This window comes from Crocodylus siamensis, chromosome 8 (genome assembly GCF_052110815.1).
Source record: "Crocodylus siamensis isolate JL-2025a chromosome 8, ASM5211081v1, whole genome shotgun sequence".
Lineage (NCBI taxonomy): Eukaryota > Metazoa > Chordata > Crocodylia > Crocodylidae > Crocodylus > Crocodylus siamensis.
This window is the reverse complement of record NC_143402.1, coordinates 49,010,800-49,029,076: the sequence shown is the minus strand read 5'-3', so window position 1 is coordinate 49,029,076 and position 18,277 is coordinate 49,010,800. Positions and strand designations below refer to the sequence as shown.

The following is an 18,277-nucleotide window of genomic DNA, read 5'->3' as shown; positions in this document are numbered from 1 at the left end:
AGGGAAGCAGCATGGCAGCGGCAGTGTGGGATGGTGGTGGCTGCCACATATGAGCCCCAGCACGCCATCTGGGTGGTGTGTGTGCAGTCTACAGAGGGGTACCGCTGCCCTTGCTCCGCCTGTCCCTGCTCCTGTAGGTGGCACAGAGAGCAAACTCAGATCCCGGGGGGTAGGAAGGTGTCATGGTGCTCCCCTTCCCCTAATAAGAAGTAAAGTAGTGCATGGGGGGAGGCTACACCCTGGGGTGTGCTCTGTTCCTGCCTGGCTGTGCATACCCCTTACAGCCTGAATTCCCCTGGGGATCTGTGTACTCCTGGTTGACAACCCCTGCTTTATAGGAAATAGGCTGGGGCCTGCTGCATTGTATCCCTGAAGGAGCTATTGACCAGAAACGATAGGGACTTTGCAGATGCTGGCTACCTGAGCACTGGTGCACCCTGGGCCTATCCCCAGCTCTGTTAGAGTTGCCCTATACCCTCTAATGAACCTTTTGGTGTGCGCCCCCTTAGAGCTCACCTGGTTCCTGCACAGAATCAGGTAGAGGGAAAGTCTGGAGGAGAAAAATGCACCTTGCTGAAGCCAATGGAAAAGTCCCTACCAACTTTTGTAGGGTTGGGATTTCACTGCAACCTTGAATCCTGCTTTTTTTTTTTTTGCAAGTCTGCAGCTAGATTAGCCTGGTTTAGAGTTGGGTTATCTGCCTATTTGCTTAGGCAGAACTGCAGTGTTATACTTGCCCTGTCACTGACAGGGTGTAGGCCTGGTGTTTGTTTCCTTGCAACTAGCCCCATGTCACCTTTGGGTCCCGGACTTGGCAGCCATGTTTCATGGAAGAAGGTTGTGCTAGAATGACACTGTGCTGGTTCAGGAATTATGCCAGAGGTGAACATTTTTTTAGGCAATGTCTTTTATTGGGCCAACTTCACAGTTGAAAGAAAGTTAGGCAAGCATTCAAATGCAAGACCCGAAGAATGCCTTCCCTTCCAGGTTCCTTGCCTCGGGCCTGGGCTAGGGCAGTTACACTTGGCTCTAGGGCCCAAGTGGTCAGACTACACTTCGTGTCCTGAAGGACTGAGGTCAAGTTTCCTAATCTGACCTTACAGACACGTGTAGCGTGGGAGGAGCGGGGGTCATAGTGCCGTTTACGGGCAGCTCTAGGAGGACGGCAGGGTCGTGGGTGGGGATGGACGACGTCCACGGGGCCGGTTCCCTGCCGGCCAGAAAGGCAGCAGGGGTCCAGCTGGCCTTGGAGCTTTGAAAGGAAAAAAAACCTGGCTGCACTTCCAGGCCCGGATCCAGCGCGGCCGGGCACCCGCCCGGGCCGAGACCAGCCTCGGGCCCCGCGCTGGGACCCCGCCCCGGGGCCTGGCCCGCCGCTGCCGTCCGCCCCGCCCCGCCCCGCCCCCCGCGGCGCGTCGTGTAGCGTCGCGTCGCGTCTCCAGAGCAACGGCGGCCGCGGCCCAGCGACGCGCGCGCGAGCCGGCGGCGGCGCCATGGGCAGCTCGGAGGACGAGGCGGGCTCCCCCCGGGCCGGCGCCCTCGGCTCGGACCCCCGGGCCCGGCTGCTCGGGGAGCGCGTAGCCCGGAGCCTGCGGCTGAAGCCCGAGCGCTGGGAGCGCTGCGCCAGCAGCCCCGAGGCGGAGCCGCTGCTGCGGGGCTTCCTGGACCGCGCGGAGCCGCCGCTGCTGCTGGTGTGGCCGGGCCCCGCGGGGCAGCTGGCGCTCAGCTCCCGCTTGCCCTCCGGCGCCGGCCACGCCAAGGCGCTCTTCTTCCTGCGGACGGGCCCGGGCCCGCTGAGCGCGCCGCCCGCTCCCGGCCAGCTGCTGTGCGGCGACCTGCCCGCCGCCCCGCTGGAGCACTGCGCCGCGCTGCTGGAGGAGGTGAGGGCCGGGGACTGCGCGGGCTGCGCCGCCCCCAGGCCCCTCCCCTGCGGGCCAGGTCCCTTTTGTCCCTCCAGGGCGGGGGCGGCTGGGCTGGAGCACCTGTCACCCCCTCATGGGCCGCCTTGCCTCCGCCAGGCAGCTTTGGTCGTCCTCGCAGGCTCCGCCGAGCAAGGTGCCTTTGCCACAGGTGCGGGGGGAGGGGGTTGCCTCCCCCTGTCCTAGACCTCTTCCAGACTCTTGGCCTCCAAGTGAATTACCAGAAATCAGCGCTGACCTCAGTTAAGTTTCTGGACTGAACACCAGTCCATTGGAGCATTCTTCCCCCAAGAGTGATTGATTTCTCACTGTGAAGAGTCTGATCCTCAAGTTGGAGAAGCACCCAAGAATGGCATTTTGATTGTGCAAACAGCAAGGCAGGTTACACCCCAGAGGCATGCAAATCCGGGCATAATTGGTCTATGACTTGGAAAGTGATGGACCTTCGTTACACCATAGCCTTCCTGGCTTGCAAGCAGTGCTCCCCAATGAATGCCCTTTCAACCCCCACAACTACAGTTCATTTAGTGATGGGCATGTTTTGGCTCAGCTGTGGAGCACACAGACCATGGTCAGGTTTGGGTCATAGGGTTGCATCAGGAGAAAATCTTTTAAATTAATGTACTTGAGCTGAAAGCAGTCAGAGGAACTAGAAAGCCTTTCTTCATTACGTCCATGGCTGTCACATCCAAGTAATAACGGTTTTGCCCTCCTGCTCCCTGTCCCACATCACTTATGCCCTCCCTTCCTTCATAGACTTACCTACAGGGGACTGTGGAAGCTGCTCTCTACCATGCTGTCTGGCCGTATTGCTGGCCATGTGCACACCCCTCCTCTGCTGTGGCCAGTGTTCATCCTCCTTGTTCTCTGCCAGCCTGCAGGGTGAGACCCATTGTTCCCTGACTTTTTCTCCTTTAAAAGGAGAAAATCTGCATTTTTCCATGGGAGGAAAACCTGGATCCCTGGCTATGAGCCAGGGTGTTAGAAGCAGGCAAGGTCATGAAAGCAAGGTTCCAAACTAGAGTCAGAAGTCGGGGTGAGAAGGCTGAGGTCTGCACAGGGCTAAGACGTTGGCAGTCACCAAAACAAAGTCACAAGCCAGGGGTTTCAGGAACAGGAAGCAGGGATCCGGACTAGTCACTAACCAGGAGGTCTGGAGAGGGAACTGTAGCTGTAAAGGATGAGGACATGGGCAGTCACCAAACTAAAACCACAAGTTAACAGGAGCAAGGAAATGGCCATCAGAAAGCAAGGGTGTAGGAACTATAGGCCTGGGTTGAGTCTGGAGCTAGCAGCGAGGAGCCAAACCGAGAAGCTAAGAGCAAAGAACAAAGATTCAAGCAGTGTCTAGCATCCAAGGGCTAGACAGATCCATCTGTCCTATTAAATAGCCTGAGGAATATTGAGAGTTCAGCAGCTTGTATACCAGCAGCCACACCCATACTTCTAACTGGAGTCTACTGGAGATGGTTAGGCCATTGGCAATCAGGTCTAATTTAACCAGGGCCAGGTAGGGGCTGATTCCTGCCTGCTGCCCTGATTCCTGACTGTTCTAGCAGGAAAGAACCAGTGTTTTTTTGTTACTATTGTAAAGTAAAAAATGTCACTACTATTTTTTCTTGGCAGATATTTGATTTAGTGAATGTGTTGCATAAAACATTCATTTTGTATATATTCTGTTGGAGCACTGGTGTTCAATCCTGGCCTGTGGGTCAGGTCTGGCCCCTGATGGCTTCTCATCTACCCCATGGGCTTCCCACATATCTGTGTCCCCATGGAGCTCCACAGGCCATGGCTCTGTATGCTAGATCTGGTGTCCAGGGTGGCACGTAGCTCAGTCACGGCATGCAGAGGTGAGGGGAAGTGATGTGGGCCTTCAAATCTCAATCCCTACATGCAGGGCTGGGTAGAAGTGATGCAGAATCCTGGGCCCTGATTTTGCCATGTGGCGTCTGCGGCAGCACATGGTCCCAGATCACTGATTTCAGCATGCGGGCCCAGGTAGAGGCAGTATGGGGTCCTGGGGCTTTGATCCTGGCATGCAGCACTGGACAGAGGTGGCATAGGGTCCTGGGGCCCTGATCACAGTGTGTGGAGCACTACTGTGTTAGAGTTTAAAATGAGAAAGTGGTGTGATGGAAATTTATAAAGAGGAAGGTATGGCTGTTAGTGTTTTGGAGATGTTATTTTTATATTAAGACACCAAGCCACTGGATTTCAAATCCCAAATGTACATTGCCAAACTAGTTATTATCTCTACTGCTTACATGAAATTTGGACATTTTTTTTTTGGTCAGAAGATGTACATTGTTTCATGGCATTCTGTAAAAGGAAGAGTTAATGGTGTCTTAGTATGACCCTGGTGGTTGTAGCTAAGGTGAATTGATTCGCCAAGGGAATAAACAGCAGGTGTTGTTAAGTATCTGAATGTGTGTGTGTGAGTAGGGAAAAAGTGTAGGTTAATGGTGGTGTGCTGTATTTTGTGAGTTTGAGGGTCTGAGTTTTATACTTGTCCTTTAATCACCTGAATTGTTTTTCACAAAGTGTTCTTTATGACTGAATTTTCCTATATTGCAAAAAATGTTGAAAATAGAAGGACCAACAGTCTCAGGAGGAATTGATCAGGATTCCTTCAGGGAGGTTCCCTCTTCTGCACAGGGCAGCTCGAGTCATGTTGATGTTGCCTGTGCAAAGTGGAGTGAAGTTCTGTCAGGGCCAGTGAATGCAAAGGGGCTGTAGGACCCACCTAGACCCATCCCTGCTCAGTAGGCTACCAAGGCAGTTGCAGAGCTGACCCTTTAGCTCTGTGCCAGCCCTTCATATTCCCTTAGCTGCATAACAAGTGTGATCCCATTGGCTCACCTCTGACCTAAACCAAACAGGCCATAGCTTTTTGCAAATGCCCTAGACACTTTGGGGGAAATTCTTAACAGACACCATGTGGTCAAGAAAAATAGGTCATTGACCTGTGAAACCCACTGTTATATAGACTGAAGCCCTTCCCTCCACTCCTTTTACACTAGCAATGGAATAGCCCTTGGTGTACTTTGGTTATTTTGGCCTGGACTGGATCCAGAGTTACGTTTGACTAATGAAAGCCTCCAAAACCTGTGAGCTACACAGTCCCATTTAGTTGTTTTTTCTTTTTTCTTTACCTACTCTAATGATTTATATTACAGGTAGTAGCACCAATCCTAGGCAATGAGAAGAACCACCACAGCTGGCCACATGTGGTGTCACAAGATATTATGCGTCATGTCCACAGCCTAAAAAGTAATATTTTCATGATTGTTGGTCAAGTAAAGGGCAAGACCTTACTTCCTCTTCCAGCAGGCTCTGAGAAAGTTGAATGTATAGACTATGAAAAAGAAAAAATGTAAGTGCTACTTCAAGTTTTTATTTCCATTATCCACCCCATACGTTTGTTTATATTGCAGTTAAGAAATGCATAAGATAATGCAAAAGCAAACAGGACTTTCTTGCTCACTGTCCATTCTCTTTGCTAATATGGTTTAATCTATCCTTTGGTTTACATTTTCACTCTTCAGGGACTGTGTGATAGCATAAGCAAGGAATATGTAGACTCTTCAAAGACACACACACACATTATTCATAGAGAAATAATGACAGCTGTACAGAGAAATCCCAAACACTTGTATGCAAGATCCTGTATCAGTTTTGTGACCTTTGTAGATCTAGATATCAGGTCTGCAGCCTTGAATCCTGACCAACAAAGCTATCTATATCAACCTGCCAAGCTGCTACTGTTTTCAAAGGTTGGATGAGGCCTGCCTACAGCCGGCATCAGTGTCAGAGTCTCTGCCCACTCCTTGATATCTGAGTGGCTAGCTCCTGTCACCTGACTGTACACTTCCATTTAAATAGGGACCTACCAAATCACGATTGTGTGGATTTTGTGGAAATCAGGTGATGTCTGCAAAATCCATGGGGGGGGTGGGGGGGGGGGAAACTTACTAAAAAATAAAATGCAGGCTCCCCAGTAGGAGCCAGCAGCCTTCCTGGCTGGAGAGCCTGCCTGGGGGAAGGGTGGAGGGAGGCTGCCAGCTAAAAGATGAGCAGGCAAGATGACTGTTGCCCCTGCCCCTTGCTGCTGCCGTGGCCCACCCCTCTCCAGCAACCATTGGTGAGGGGGTAGGGCCGTATGACATATAGCCCTTTCTATCAGTCAGCAATGGAAAGCAGGGCCATCAGGGCCCTTTGGCCACTCAGAGGCATGGGGATACCCTGGCCACAGTAAGCCGTTGAAAATGACAGCCAGCCCCATGATCTGCCTGCAAAATGGGCTAGCTGCCTCCCTGAGTTGGGTTAGACCCATATATATGACAAGGCAGATGAGCAGGAAGTGTCTGGGCTACCAGGCTCTTCTACCTTAGAAACTTTCTCCAGACTACAGCTACTACACTAAAAAGTTGAAGTTAAACTGCAGTTTATAAAATAAATGTGGGTGTATGGTTATTTGACACAGTTCAAATTACAACAAAATCAATCATAAGATGTTTTTACTTTTTGCAGTGGGGAACTAGTAGATAAATCTGTTATACATGCCATTGAATCAGCAGTTATAGATTGGAGTTACCAGATACAAGGAGCACTGAAGAGAGAATCATCAGAGCCTCTTCTACAAGGCAGCAACCCCAACCCGAAGGTGGAATTAGAGTTCTGGAAAAGCAGGTACCTTGTGGGCAGCTTGCAGTTTATGTTTTTCTGTTAAAGCTTGCCTGTTAGGAAAATGCTTGCAGTGGCTAAAATTATTTGTGCAAGATATAAAGACTGAGCAGTCTGAAGTTCAATAAAGACTCCATATGGAGAACATAGTACCTAAACAATCATTAACAAGTACAGACATGATCATGAGCCATGAAATAGATTTGAGATTACTACTTGTGCAGGTGGCAGCATTTCAACAGAGCACCAGGCTAGGGGTTTCAGTCTTTTTTAATACCCTTTTCATCAGTTTACCAAGAACAAGCAACATGATAACCATTGGCTGTGTCTACACGAGATGCTGACTGTGCAGTAGCTCATGACTACTGCGCAGTAGTGTTGTGTGGCAGGAAGCATGATGTAATGCTACTGCACACTAGTCATGAGCTGTTGTGCAGTCAGCATTAAGAAAAAGCCATTCCTCAGTGTGACTGTGCAGTAACGACTGCTCAGTCAGTGTCTCGAGTTATCATGGCCACTGATGCTTATTTCCTGAAGAGCTACTATCATCTGCAGGAATAGTTAGTGGTGTTTTTCTTCTCAAGAGGGTTACTGGTGTTGCTGTCACTGTGGAACTTATGCTCCATTTGTCAGATGTACGATGTGCCCTATCTATTGGATAGAGATTATTGTTCTTCTGGAGGATCTTGCTCTTTTAAACTATTCCTCTGTTGGAGATGTCCATGCAGCTGTGGGTCCACAGCCCCTAACATACCTCTGCCAGGGAGGAATTCATTTAATACAATTGCTTTGGTGGTACTCTTGGTTTGATTGGTAGATGACACTGACTTTTGACTGTGGAAAGGGTAATTCCTCTCAGAATTTGGAATCGGTTTTAGCTCCCTGGAGCCAGTCAGGCCTCATGAATTCCCCTGAGCCAGCATACCCATACAGACTGGCTTACAATGTGCTGAACACAGAGAATAAAAATGGATGTGTTGAGCTTCTGTGATCTCCATGGAAAGGTACATTTTCTCTTGCTTTGTTTTAGGTATGACAATTTGGAATGCATTTACAATCAGCTAAATGCCAGGAAGGTTAGGAATATGGCAGAACTTCTGGACAGAGTGCAGAGCAGCTACTTCCCATCCTTCAAAGCAATGTTTAGAGATGTTGCAGCAGGTAAGGAGAAAGCGCTGCTTTACCACAGATGCATGAGCTGCTTATTTCACAATTGGTCTTTTGTCCATCCCCTTATGTTTATAGCACAGTCCCATTACATTTGATCTGCACTGGCTACATTAGCTACATTTTATTGCATTGGCTGCTTGACATTCTAAAAGCGTTTGAGAGGCCTCAGACCCTGGAGCAGAGGAGACTGCAGGATGGGGTCTGCTGAGGAAGACATCAGGGAAGAAAGGGCTAGAAGGAGTAATAAAATAGGGTAATGATTACAATGAAGTTATCTCCTTATGATCTGGAATATGAAATTAGACTACTATAGTTTTAGTTCTATACTGGGACCAGTTTGATTTCTGGTCTCTAGATCCAGAGACCTCCTAAAGGGCTGGGAGAGTTTTTGGAGGATTTATTCCATTTTTAATTATAATCTTGTATAATCCAGAATGTCTCACTGTGATGAATGTGAAAGCACTCCATTATTTATTGGATTAATTTAATTCTTTATTAAAGTGTGGCAGTGCTGCACAACAGTTTAGTGTAAAAATAATAAAATGATGAAGTTAAAGTTACAAGAGGTGTTGTAATTAGATTAGCATTGACCAAATTGGAGTTTGGTCAGAACTCTGAGATTTGTTCCTTCAAACTTGTTGAGCTAATGATAATTTGCATTTCGGCATGTAGCACCTTTTGATCTGAAGCTATCAAAGCACTTGTTGGAGGTGAATAAGTTTTGTTGCTCTCAGTTGTGTGGAGTGCTGAAGTAACATGTTCAGTCACACAACAGGGCATAGTTGACTTGACTGTAGACCTTAGATCTTGACTCTCAGTCCCCTGTTTTAACAAGTTCATACCATCTGTGAGAAAAGTGGCAAGCGCAAGTTAATATAAGTACTTGATTTTGTTTCATCTGAAAAGTGCCATTATGGTTTCTTCCAGCATTAGGTTGACTGTATCACAAAAACAGCCTCCATGTCATTTCGTGTAGCTCCTGCAATAGTCATTGAGATTTTCCCTACTGAACTGATTAACAAGAGCTGAAGATTGTGGCCAAAAGTGGTTTAACTTCAGAAGAAAATAAAATTGTAAGAGAGTCAAGCCTGGTCTAGTGTCCTCTAGGTGTTGTAGTAGATTAACATAGCAGCCTGTTTCTGGGACAGTGGAGTGGACTTTGGGTAGAAAAATAAAGGAATCTGACTCCCCCTGTAAAGAATAAAATGTAAAGAATGTTAAGATATTTTATTCAAAGATTTTGTAATTCTTACAAAAAAGTAGTTGCCAAGAATTTTTCAACTGTATGTGTTTGAATAAAAAAATTAATTAAAGAAATATTCCTCTCTTCAGAAATCCCCAGATAGGCCTAGCCAGTGGAGTTCAGTCCAGCCACATCAAAATCCTGAGAACTCACTGCTTTTTCCTTCACTGTTGGTGAAGGCAAAAACTAAAAGAAAATCAGTCATAGATTTCCTCGTTTACGCACATGGTAACGTAAGGCACCTCTGCGCATTCTGGGTGTCTGCTCTGACGTGCTAATTAACACGCATTGGTCAAACTTGATTCATTGAGTCTAATGGAATGTTCTAATTACTGTGTTGTGTACTCAGTGTCCCCATGCTTCAGAATGGTGGCAGGGGCTCTTTAAATAAAGCTCTGAACGAGCTTTAGTTAAAGCTTCCCCACTGCCGTTTTGAAACTCAGGATGCTGAATACATGTGGCACTGGGGGTGCTTCAGTTAGAGTGGCTCTCGGAGTCTCCTCCTGCTCCCCGGGGGCTCCACCCTATTTTTTATTTCTCTCTTTTTTTTTTTCCCCATGATAACAATGCTGCAACCCTCTACCTGCTCCCACAAAGACTTCTGCTGTAGAACAAAACTTGGGTATTTATGGAGTAGCTTCCATGGAATTGAGGGGTAGCTTCTTTCTGTGCTGATAGGTGTTGCTGTACCATAACCACTTTAATGGTAAAGGTTTTAAAATTTTCAAATCAAAGAAAATTAGGGTTGGAAGGACCTCAGGAGATCATCTAGCCCAAATCCCTGCTCAAGCAGGACCATGCCTAACTAGACCATCTCAACCACGGCTTTGTCTAGCCAGGTCTTAAAAACCTCCAAGGATGGAGATTCTACCACCTCTCTGGGTAACCCGTTCCAGAGTTTTACTACCATCCTAGTGAGAAGTTCTTCCTCATATCTAACCTAAACTTTCCTTGCTGCAACTTGAGACCACTGCTCCTTGTTCTATCAACACTGAGAATAGTCTAGCTCCATCCCCTTAGTAATCACCCTTCTGGTAGCTGAAGGCTGCTATTAAATCCTGCCTCAGTGTTATCTACTCCAGACTAAATAAACCTAGTTTCTGCAACCTCTTCTCATAAATCTTGTGCCCCAGCCCTCTAACCATTTTCATTGCCCTCCACTGGATTCTCTCCAATTTGTCAGTTTCCTTTCTGTAGAGGGGGGTCAGAGTACTCACCAGTGCCTAATAGAAGGGAAGAATCACTTCCCTCAGTCTGCTGGCAATGCTCCTACTAATGCAGCTGAGTATGCCATAAGCCTTCTTTGCAACAAGGGTACACTCTTGGCTTCTATTCAGTTTATTGTCCACAGTACCCCCAGGTGCTTTTCTTCAGAGCTGCTGCCTAGTCATTAAGTCCTGAAACCTGTATGCATGGGGTTGTTCTGTCCTAAGTGCAGGACTTTGCACTTGTTCTTGTTGAACCTCATGAGATTTATTTTGATCCAAACCTCCAATTTTTTTAGGTCTCTCTGAATCCTAACTCTACCCTCCAGCGTAGCTACTACTTCCCTCAGCTTGGTGTCATCTGCAGACTTGCTGAGGATGCACTCCATCCCATCTTTCAAACCATTAACGAAGATATTGAACAAAACCAGCCCCAGGACTGACCTCCATTTGATACCAGCTGCCAATCAGACATTGATCCATTTGCATCAAGCCATTTACCCTCTGACTCTGATGATCCAGCCAATTTTCTATCCACCTGACAGAACATTCATCCAACTCATACTTCCTTAGCTTGTTTGTGAGAATGTTGTGGGAGACTGTACCAAAAGCCTTGTTAAAATCAAGGTGTATATCATGTTCACTGCTCTTCCTGCATCTACAGAGCCAGTCATCTCATCATAGAAGGCAATCAGGTTGGTCTGGCACAACTTGCTCTTGGTGAATCCATGACAACTCTTGCTAATCATCTTCTTCTCCAAGTGCTTAGAAATGAATTCCTTGAGGACCTGCTCCATGTCTTTTCCAAGGACTGGGGTGAGACTGACCAATCTGTAGTTCCCTGGATCCTCCTTCTTTTGTTTCTTAAAGACGGGCACTATGTTTGCCTTTTTCGAATTGTCTGCGACCTCTCCCAATTGCCATGAGTTTTTAAAGACAATGGCTAGCACCTTTGTGAACCCATTGGCCAATGTCCTCAGCAACCTCAGGTGCATCCTGTTTGTCCCCATGGACTTGTACACATCTGGCTTTTCTAAATAGTCAGTAAATCTGTTCTTTTGCCACTGGTGACTGCTCACCTCCTCCCCAAACTGTTCTGTCAAATGCACTAGTTTGGAAGCTGACCTTGCCTGTCAAGACTGAGGTAAAAAAGGCATTGATACTTCAGTCTTTTCTGCATCATCTGTTACTAGGTTGCCTCCCCAAGTCAGTAAGGGACCTTCGCTTTCACTGATTTTCCTCTTGTTGCTGACATACTTGTAGAAACCCTTCTTGTTACCATTCATGTACCTCGCTAGCTGCAACTCCAATTGTGCTTTGACCTTCCTGATTTCGTCTCTGCATGCCCGAGCAGTACTCATATACTTCTCAAGAGTTGTTTGTTCAAATTTCTACTTCATATAAGCTTCCTTTTTGTGTTTTAGCTCACTGAAGAGTTCCCTGCTAAGCCAAGCTAGTTTTGGGTCATACTTGCTAGTTTTCTGTGCATTGACATTGTTTGTCCCTGCACCCTCAGTAAGGTTTCTTTAAAGTAAAGTCAGCTTTCCTGGACTTCTTTCCCCCAGGTCTGGCTTTCCAGGGTATCCTGCCCATCAGCTCCCTGAGGGAGACGAAGTCTGCTTTTCTGAAGTCCAGGGTCCATACACTGCTGCTTTCTTTCCTTTCTTTCCTTAGGAATAAGAACTCAATTATCTCATGGTTGCTACTGCTCAAGTTTCCATCCACTACTATATTCCCCACCAATTCTTCCCTGTTTATGAGCAGCAGATTAAGAAGAACATGGCCCCTAGTTGGTCTTTCCAATGCTTGCATCAGGAAGTTGTTCCCAACACTCACCAAAAGCTTCCTGGATTGCCTGTGCACTGCTGTATTGCTCTCTCACCAGATGTCAGGGTGATTGAAATCCCACAGGAAAACCAGGTCCTGTGATCAGGAAACATTTGCTAGATTTTTGAAGAAAGCCTCATCTACCTCATCCTCCTGGTGTGGTGGTCTGTAGCAGACACCAACCACGACTTCACCATTGGTGTTTTCTCCTCTGGCCCTAAGCCAGAAATTTTCAATGGGCCTATCTCCAATTTCATACTAGAGCTCTGAGGAATCATACAGCTCTTTTACATAAAGAGCAACTCCTCTTCTTTTCCCCTGCCTATTCTTCCTGAACAATTTATACCCATCCATGACAGTGCTCCCAATCAAGCAAACTATCCACTAAGTCTCTGTTATTCCAGTCACATTGTAATTTCATGATTGTACAAGGACTTCTAATTCTTCCTGCTTGTTTCTCAGGCTCTGTGCATTTATTAACAGACACCTGAGTTAACTAGCCAATTGCCCTACTTTGTCAGGAAGAATCTTCCTAAATCAGAGACAGCATTCACTAGAGGTGCACCAGTACATCCGGCTATATCGTATCAGCACTGATAAAAGGAAAATTGACATGAAAAGTCAGTAATCGGCTTTTTTTAGCTGATGTGCCTGATAATATCGCTGATAAATGCTGTGTGCATGCATGCAGCCACAGCACACATGCAGCTTGGAGTGTAGCCCAGTAGCTTGGAGAGCACTGTCTGGCCAATAAGTCTATTTGGGGAAAGGAGTTTGGGGGAGGAAAGGGATGTGGGGGGAGACAGATTGAGGCCTCGCGGTGAGGGAGGGAGTGGGGCAGGGCAGGGGATGGAACTGATGGCTCATCCAGGGTGTGCAGAGGCTCAGAGAGGGAGGGCTTGAGGGAGGGGGGTGGCTCCTGCCACTGCATGCACCACTGGGGAAGGCATGGTGGGCATGTGCTCCCCCAGATCTGTGTGTAGGGTGATAGTAGGCTGCTGCTGCAGGCTAAAGCCAGAGACTGCACTTGGCTCTTCCTGGCAGCTTTGTTGGGGTTGGGCAAGGTAGAGGTGGGTAGCGGCGGTGCTGGGGAGAGGTTGTGGTGGGGCTAGAGCCACCCCAAAATTTGCTGTAGTCCCCATGTACCTCCCTCTCAGTGCCACCGCCTCCTGCCCTGCCCAGCACGAGCGCAGCTGCCAGGAAGAGCCTCGTGCAGCCTCCAGCTCCACCCTTCAGCGGCAGCCCACCCTCATCCTACGCACAGATCTGGGGGGCACATGCCCCCCCATTTCTCCCCTGGGGGTGCACACAGCAGTGGGAGCCATGCCCCACTTCCGAGGCCCCCATACCCACCGGACAAGCTGTGGCTCTGTCCCACATCCAGCCCCACTCCCCACCTCCCCGAGGGGGGCTTGATCTCTCTCCGCCATGCCTCTTCCTTCCCCCCCGACGTCGCTTTTCCCCAACAGACTTACCAGCCAGATGCTACTCTCCAAGCTGCTGGCTTGCATACTGGCAATCAGATCAGCATCAGCCAATATGGCTGGTAAATAATCGGCCATCGGTATCGGCCCAAAAAATCTTTATCAGTACACCCCTAACATTCACCTTTCTTTCAATACGAATCTGGAATCACTTAACATAAAAGAGGTCCCCTATGTCTAATGTTATTCATTTTGGATTAAAACACTTGAGTAAAGCCCTGGCGTCTGAGATTCTGGAGAAAATCCCAGTGTTTTACCATTATCTGCGGCAAGCTGATTTGTGAAGAACTATGCCTTGTCTCCACACAACTAATTCTTTTGATTCAGTTGGCAGTCAAGTCTGTGGCCTGCACAACTGGTTTTTGTGGATCCTTTCTTGCCCAGTGTAACAGGACCAGTGCCCGGGGCAGCCGTTGCCCCCAGGGGTGAAATGACCTCTGCACCATGCTAAGGCACCCTCCCTTTGCTCTTGCCTGCTGTGCCTTGATCTTATTGTTGTGCCTTCTATGATTATTAATGAAATTTTGAAAGGGAGTCTGCTGAAGAGTCTTAGAGCATGCTATCACATGTCCTCTTCATTTGCGGATCCCTCTTGGACCCTGCTGCTCCCAATCCCTCTTTCCCGCTAGATAGGCCCTCCTGGCCCGCGTGTGCCCCAAGGGCACTCACTGCCTTATGGACTAATCATGGCCTCCAAACCTTCCCTACAGCAACATCTGCACCTCGCAAGTGTTTCTAGTCATCACTTAGGTGGGCACCTTTTCCCATATCTTAGGCTTCTACTCCCTTGTTGGGCCACAGGCTTTTCAGCTTCTGTCCCCACTGCTCTGGCTAGTCCCTTTGGCCTAGACCCATTACACCAGGTCTGGCTCCTCAGGGTCTATCCCTTGTCTCGCTGTCTTGGGCTCTTATCATTGCCATGCTCAGGCTGTGGGCCCCCAGGTCCAATCTCTGTCCCTCTCTGAGCTGTGAGCTCACTAGTCTTGTTTCCACCCCTTGTAGACTATGGGACCTTGACCCTTGTTTTGCCTCTCCCATGCTTTTCTCTGTCTCTTACTGCAGTCAAGCCCCTGCCCTGTGGCAGGACTCAGCCCCCCCAGCCCAGGACTGACTTGAAGAGGCTCTGGGATCCACTGGTTGATTGCTATTGACCGGTTTGTGACCACTGTTTTAGGGTATGTTATGTATGTAGCAGACCTAATTGCTTCACAAGATGGTTTGCTGTGTCTTGTAGATTTGTACTAGAAACACCTGGAAGTTGGTTTCTTTTCATGATCCCAAAGAATGGTCATCATTATCTTTTGTTGTCATTGTGTTAATTTTGTTTCCTTTTACTGTTGACTTTTCTAAAGAAATCAGTCACACCTATTTTGTAAATTCAGCTGCTGCCTTTTAATTTGAAATGAAGTTGGGGTCAGTGTAATAATTCTATCTCTGCATGCCAGGAATATAAAGATCTGATCACTTCTTGTGTGCTACTTTTTAATGCAGCTTTGAGTGAGGCCCAGGATATTAACCTGCATCTGGCACCTCTTCAACATCACTTGGAGGAAATAGAAACAGTGGAATTTAGTGAGGTGAAGTCATTGGTAAGCTCCTTGCTCCATGTGGTGTGTTTAATCTGGGCCACGTCTAAGTACTATAACACACCTGCACGGATAATAGTGCTGCTTCAAGAAATATGCAACCTGCTGATTCAACAGGTAAGTTGAGTACATGTTTTAAACCATGACCATAACCCTCTGGGGGCACTTAGAATTTTTTATACTAGGAGTCAGCTCCCAACAGTCCATCTTGAACAAAGTATTATAGCTTTCACAATTTCCATTGGGATTATTTGGGTTTTTGAACCCATTACTTTGGCCACCCTAACCAAAGCCACTTCATGTCATTTTTCCTGTAGTGCTTGTATGTTGTTCCTGTATCCATGTTCTTGTCTAAGTAACCATTTTTTGATCATCTTTAGGGCATTTTTAGCACTTATGCGCTCAGAAGAATGTTGTTCTTGCACTTATAGACCTGCGTATATGGATGACTATGTTATTGCACCCACACTGGGCAACAAAATGAAAGTGAAAGACCACTCATTTTTTTCCTTGAATTGTTGAGTGGCTGGGATACTCACCTGGGAGGAGAGAGGACCTGGATTCCCTCAGAGGGCATTTGAAACCAAATCTACCCTCACTTTCCTACATAGCACTCTTAACTACTGCATCAAATATTAGCTATTATTCCTTGTCTTCTTTGGCCCTCTTTTTGAAGCTGACCATCTGGACAACTACACTAAGAAGACGTGTGGGAGATATGTGGGGCCAGGAGGAAAAGAGTAAGCCAGTGGCTCAGTGCAGTAGCTCATGGCTTAGAAAGGAGGGGGGCCTGCATTCTAGCTGGAGTTCTTGTCCCCAGTGAAGCAGAAAGTTCATCCTGCATTGTCCTATATCCATTTTTCCAATGACTACATTAGTGGCTCACCTTCAAAAGGAGCAGCAGAGACAGGTCTGAGCATTGGCTGGTCTGGTGAGATGGTTAGAGTGCTCTAGTAGGAAGCTGAAAAACACCTGGGTTCAAGTTTCCTCTGGGTTTGGCAGGAGTAAAAACAAAGACTTTCTGCTTCCTGGGATGAATGTGCTAATCACTGAGCTGTGGCTAAAAGAGGGACATATGCATCCCTTTTCTGTTCCTGAGGCTGGTAGCCACAGGTTTTAGTTGACTCCATTTTTAGGTGCCTGTGTTTGCTACAAATCCATAAGAGGTCTACATGCGCACCACGGCTGCTATTATGCATACTTTGTATGTGTGACTAAATAGTGGTGCATATTCTTTAAGAAAAAAGAGAGAGAGATAGGAGAATCTGAGGAATTATAGACTGATGAGCCTGGCTTCACCACTTGGGAAATTATTGGAGAAAATTATTTAAAAAATTGTAACTATATGGAGTAGGAAAAGCTGATCATAAGCAGCCAGCAGGCCTGTGTGAGTCAGTAGTGATCTGATCCAGCTTTGGATCCGGCCGCTTCAGATAGCAGTGATTCAATCTGGAGCTCTGGACTGGGTTTCTGCCTTGATCCGGCCGAAGCAGCTCCGAAGTTTTGGAGGTGCCAAGAGATCTGGCCATAGGGTATAATGGGGGAATCAATGAAATATCTAAAACTTTGGGGTTTTTTGTCTGATTTGGATGAAACTCACAGGGATGGTAGCCTCTGCTGAGAGCATGAAACCTGACAAGTTTCAAGAAGATTGGTGCAGGGGTTTGGGAGGAACTGTACCGCAAATCCTTGAAAGCCAAACTCATGTCATGGCTGTGTGTTACACTGCATGGGTGTGTGTGTGTGTGTGTGTGTGTGTGAGAGAAAACTGTAGTGGTGGCAGCCCCTGGTGAGGCCACAAAGCCTGTGAAGTTTCAAGAAAATTGGTATATAGGTTTTGAGGGAACTGTACCCCAAATTCTTGAAAGCAAAACTCCTGTCACGTCTATGTGTTACATCACAGGGGGGTCAAAACTGCAGGGATGGTAGCTCTTACTGAGGACACAAATCCTGCCAAGTTTCAAGGAGATAGGTGTAGGGTTTTGGGGGAAACTGCACCTCAAGCTGTGGACAAGCAAAACTTGTGACATGGGTGACTCTGTGTGTGTTAAGGTGCAGCACGGTGACCCTGCAGGGATGGTGGCCCTTGCTGAGGCCACGACATCTGCTAGCTGTTGAGGAGATCGGTGCAGGGGGGTTCTGGGGTCCTGCACCCCTAGCTACTGACAGGCAAAATTCATGCCATGGGTGCTTGTGCAACTGACTGTGGCTGTCTTGGGGTAGTTGATTGTCTGTATTATTTCCTCTCCTTAGCCTGGTTTTGTAGGTGCTAATTGATCGCAATTAACTGGCTACATTAGCTAGGTCTTGTGTATTGAGCTTGTCCCTGAGTGAATTGTGATTGATTGGTAACTGGTAACACAGTAGCTTAGCAGCCAGGCCTGCAGTAGTGTCTCCTACACCCCAAGACAGAGACAAGCACCCATGTCATGAGTTTTGTCTGTTAGCAGCTAGGAGTGCAGGGCCCCAGAACACCCCCTGCACTGATCTCCTTGACAGCTGGCAGGCTTTTTGGCCACAGCAGGTGCCATCATCCCTGTGGCTGTCACCCCGCTGTGTCACCCATGGCACGAGTTTTGCTTGTCCACAGCTTGAGAGGCAGTTCTCCCCCAAACCCCTGCATCAATCTTCTTGAAACTTGGCAGGCTTTGTGGCCGCAGCAAGAGCTACCAGCCCTGCAGTTTTAACGCCCCCCCATGTTGTAACACGTAGACGTGACAGGAGTTTTGCTTTCAAGAATTTGGGGTGCAGTTCCCCCCAAACCCCTGCACTGATCTTCTTGAAACGTGGCAGGCTTCATGCTCTCTGCAGAGTCTACCACTCCAGAAAATGTCATCCAAATTGGACAAAAAACAACAAAGTTATAGATATTGTATTGTTTCCCCGTTATACCCTACGGCCGGATCTCCGAGGTGGCTTCGGAAAGATCCGAACTATTTCAGGAAGCCAAACAAAGCCAGTGCTTTGACCCAGACATGCTGCTTTGGACCCCCAAGCATCCGAAACTTCTCCAGATCTGAAGCTCTGTCCAAAGTCTTGCACAGCCCTAGCAGCCAGTATATATTTGTTAAGAATAAATTATGCCAAACCAATTGATTTCCTTCTTTCACAGAGTAATTAGTCAGGTGGATAACTACTTGGGTAAATGGGGGGAATG

The 18,277-nt window shown here is 47.6% G+C and overlaps 1 protein-coding gene across 1 annotated transcript in view; it reads left to right on the top strand.

The window, feature by feature from the left end:
- The first annotated feature begins 1,487 nt into the window (after window positions 1–1,487).
- DNAH9 (dynein axonemal heavy chain 9) overlaps window positions 1,488–18,277 on the top strand; it is a 480,799-nt gene continuing 464,009 nt past the window's right edge. The window contains exons 1-5 of the mRNA XM_090059292.1: window positions 1,488–1,880; window positions 5,099–5,295; window positions 6,453–6,611; window positions 7,636–7,766; window positions 15,026–15,237. Coding sequence (XP_089915418.1) covers window positions 1,494–1,880; window positions 5,099–5,295; window positions 6,453–6,611; window positions 7,636–7,766; window positions 15,026–15,237 — 1,086 coding nt within the window. The 5' untranslated portion in view covers window positions 1,488–1,493. The remainder of the gene's footprint in view (window positions 1,881–5,098; window positions 5,296–6,452; window positions 6,612–7,635; window positions 7,767–15,025; window positions 15,238–18,277) is intronic.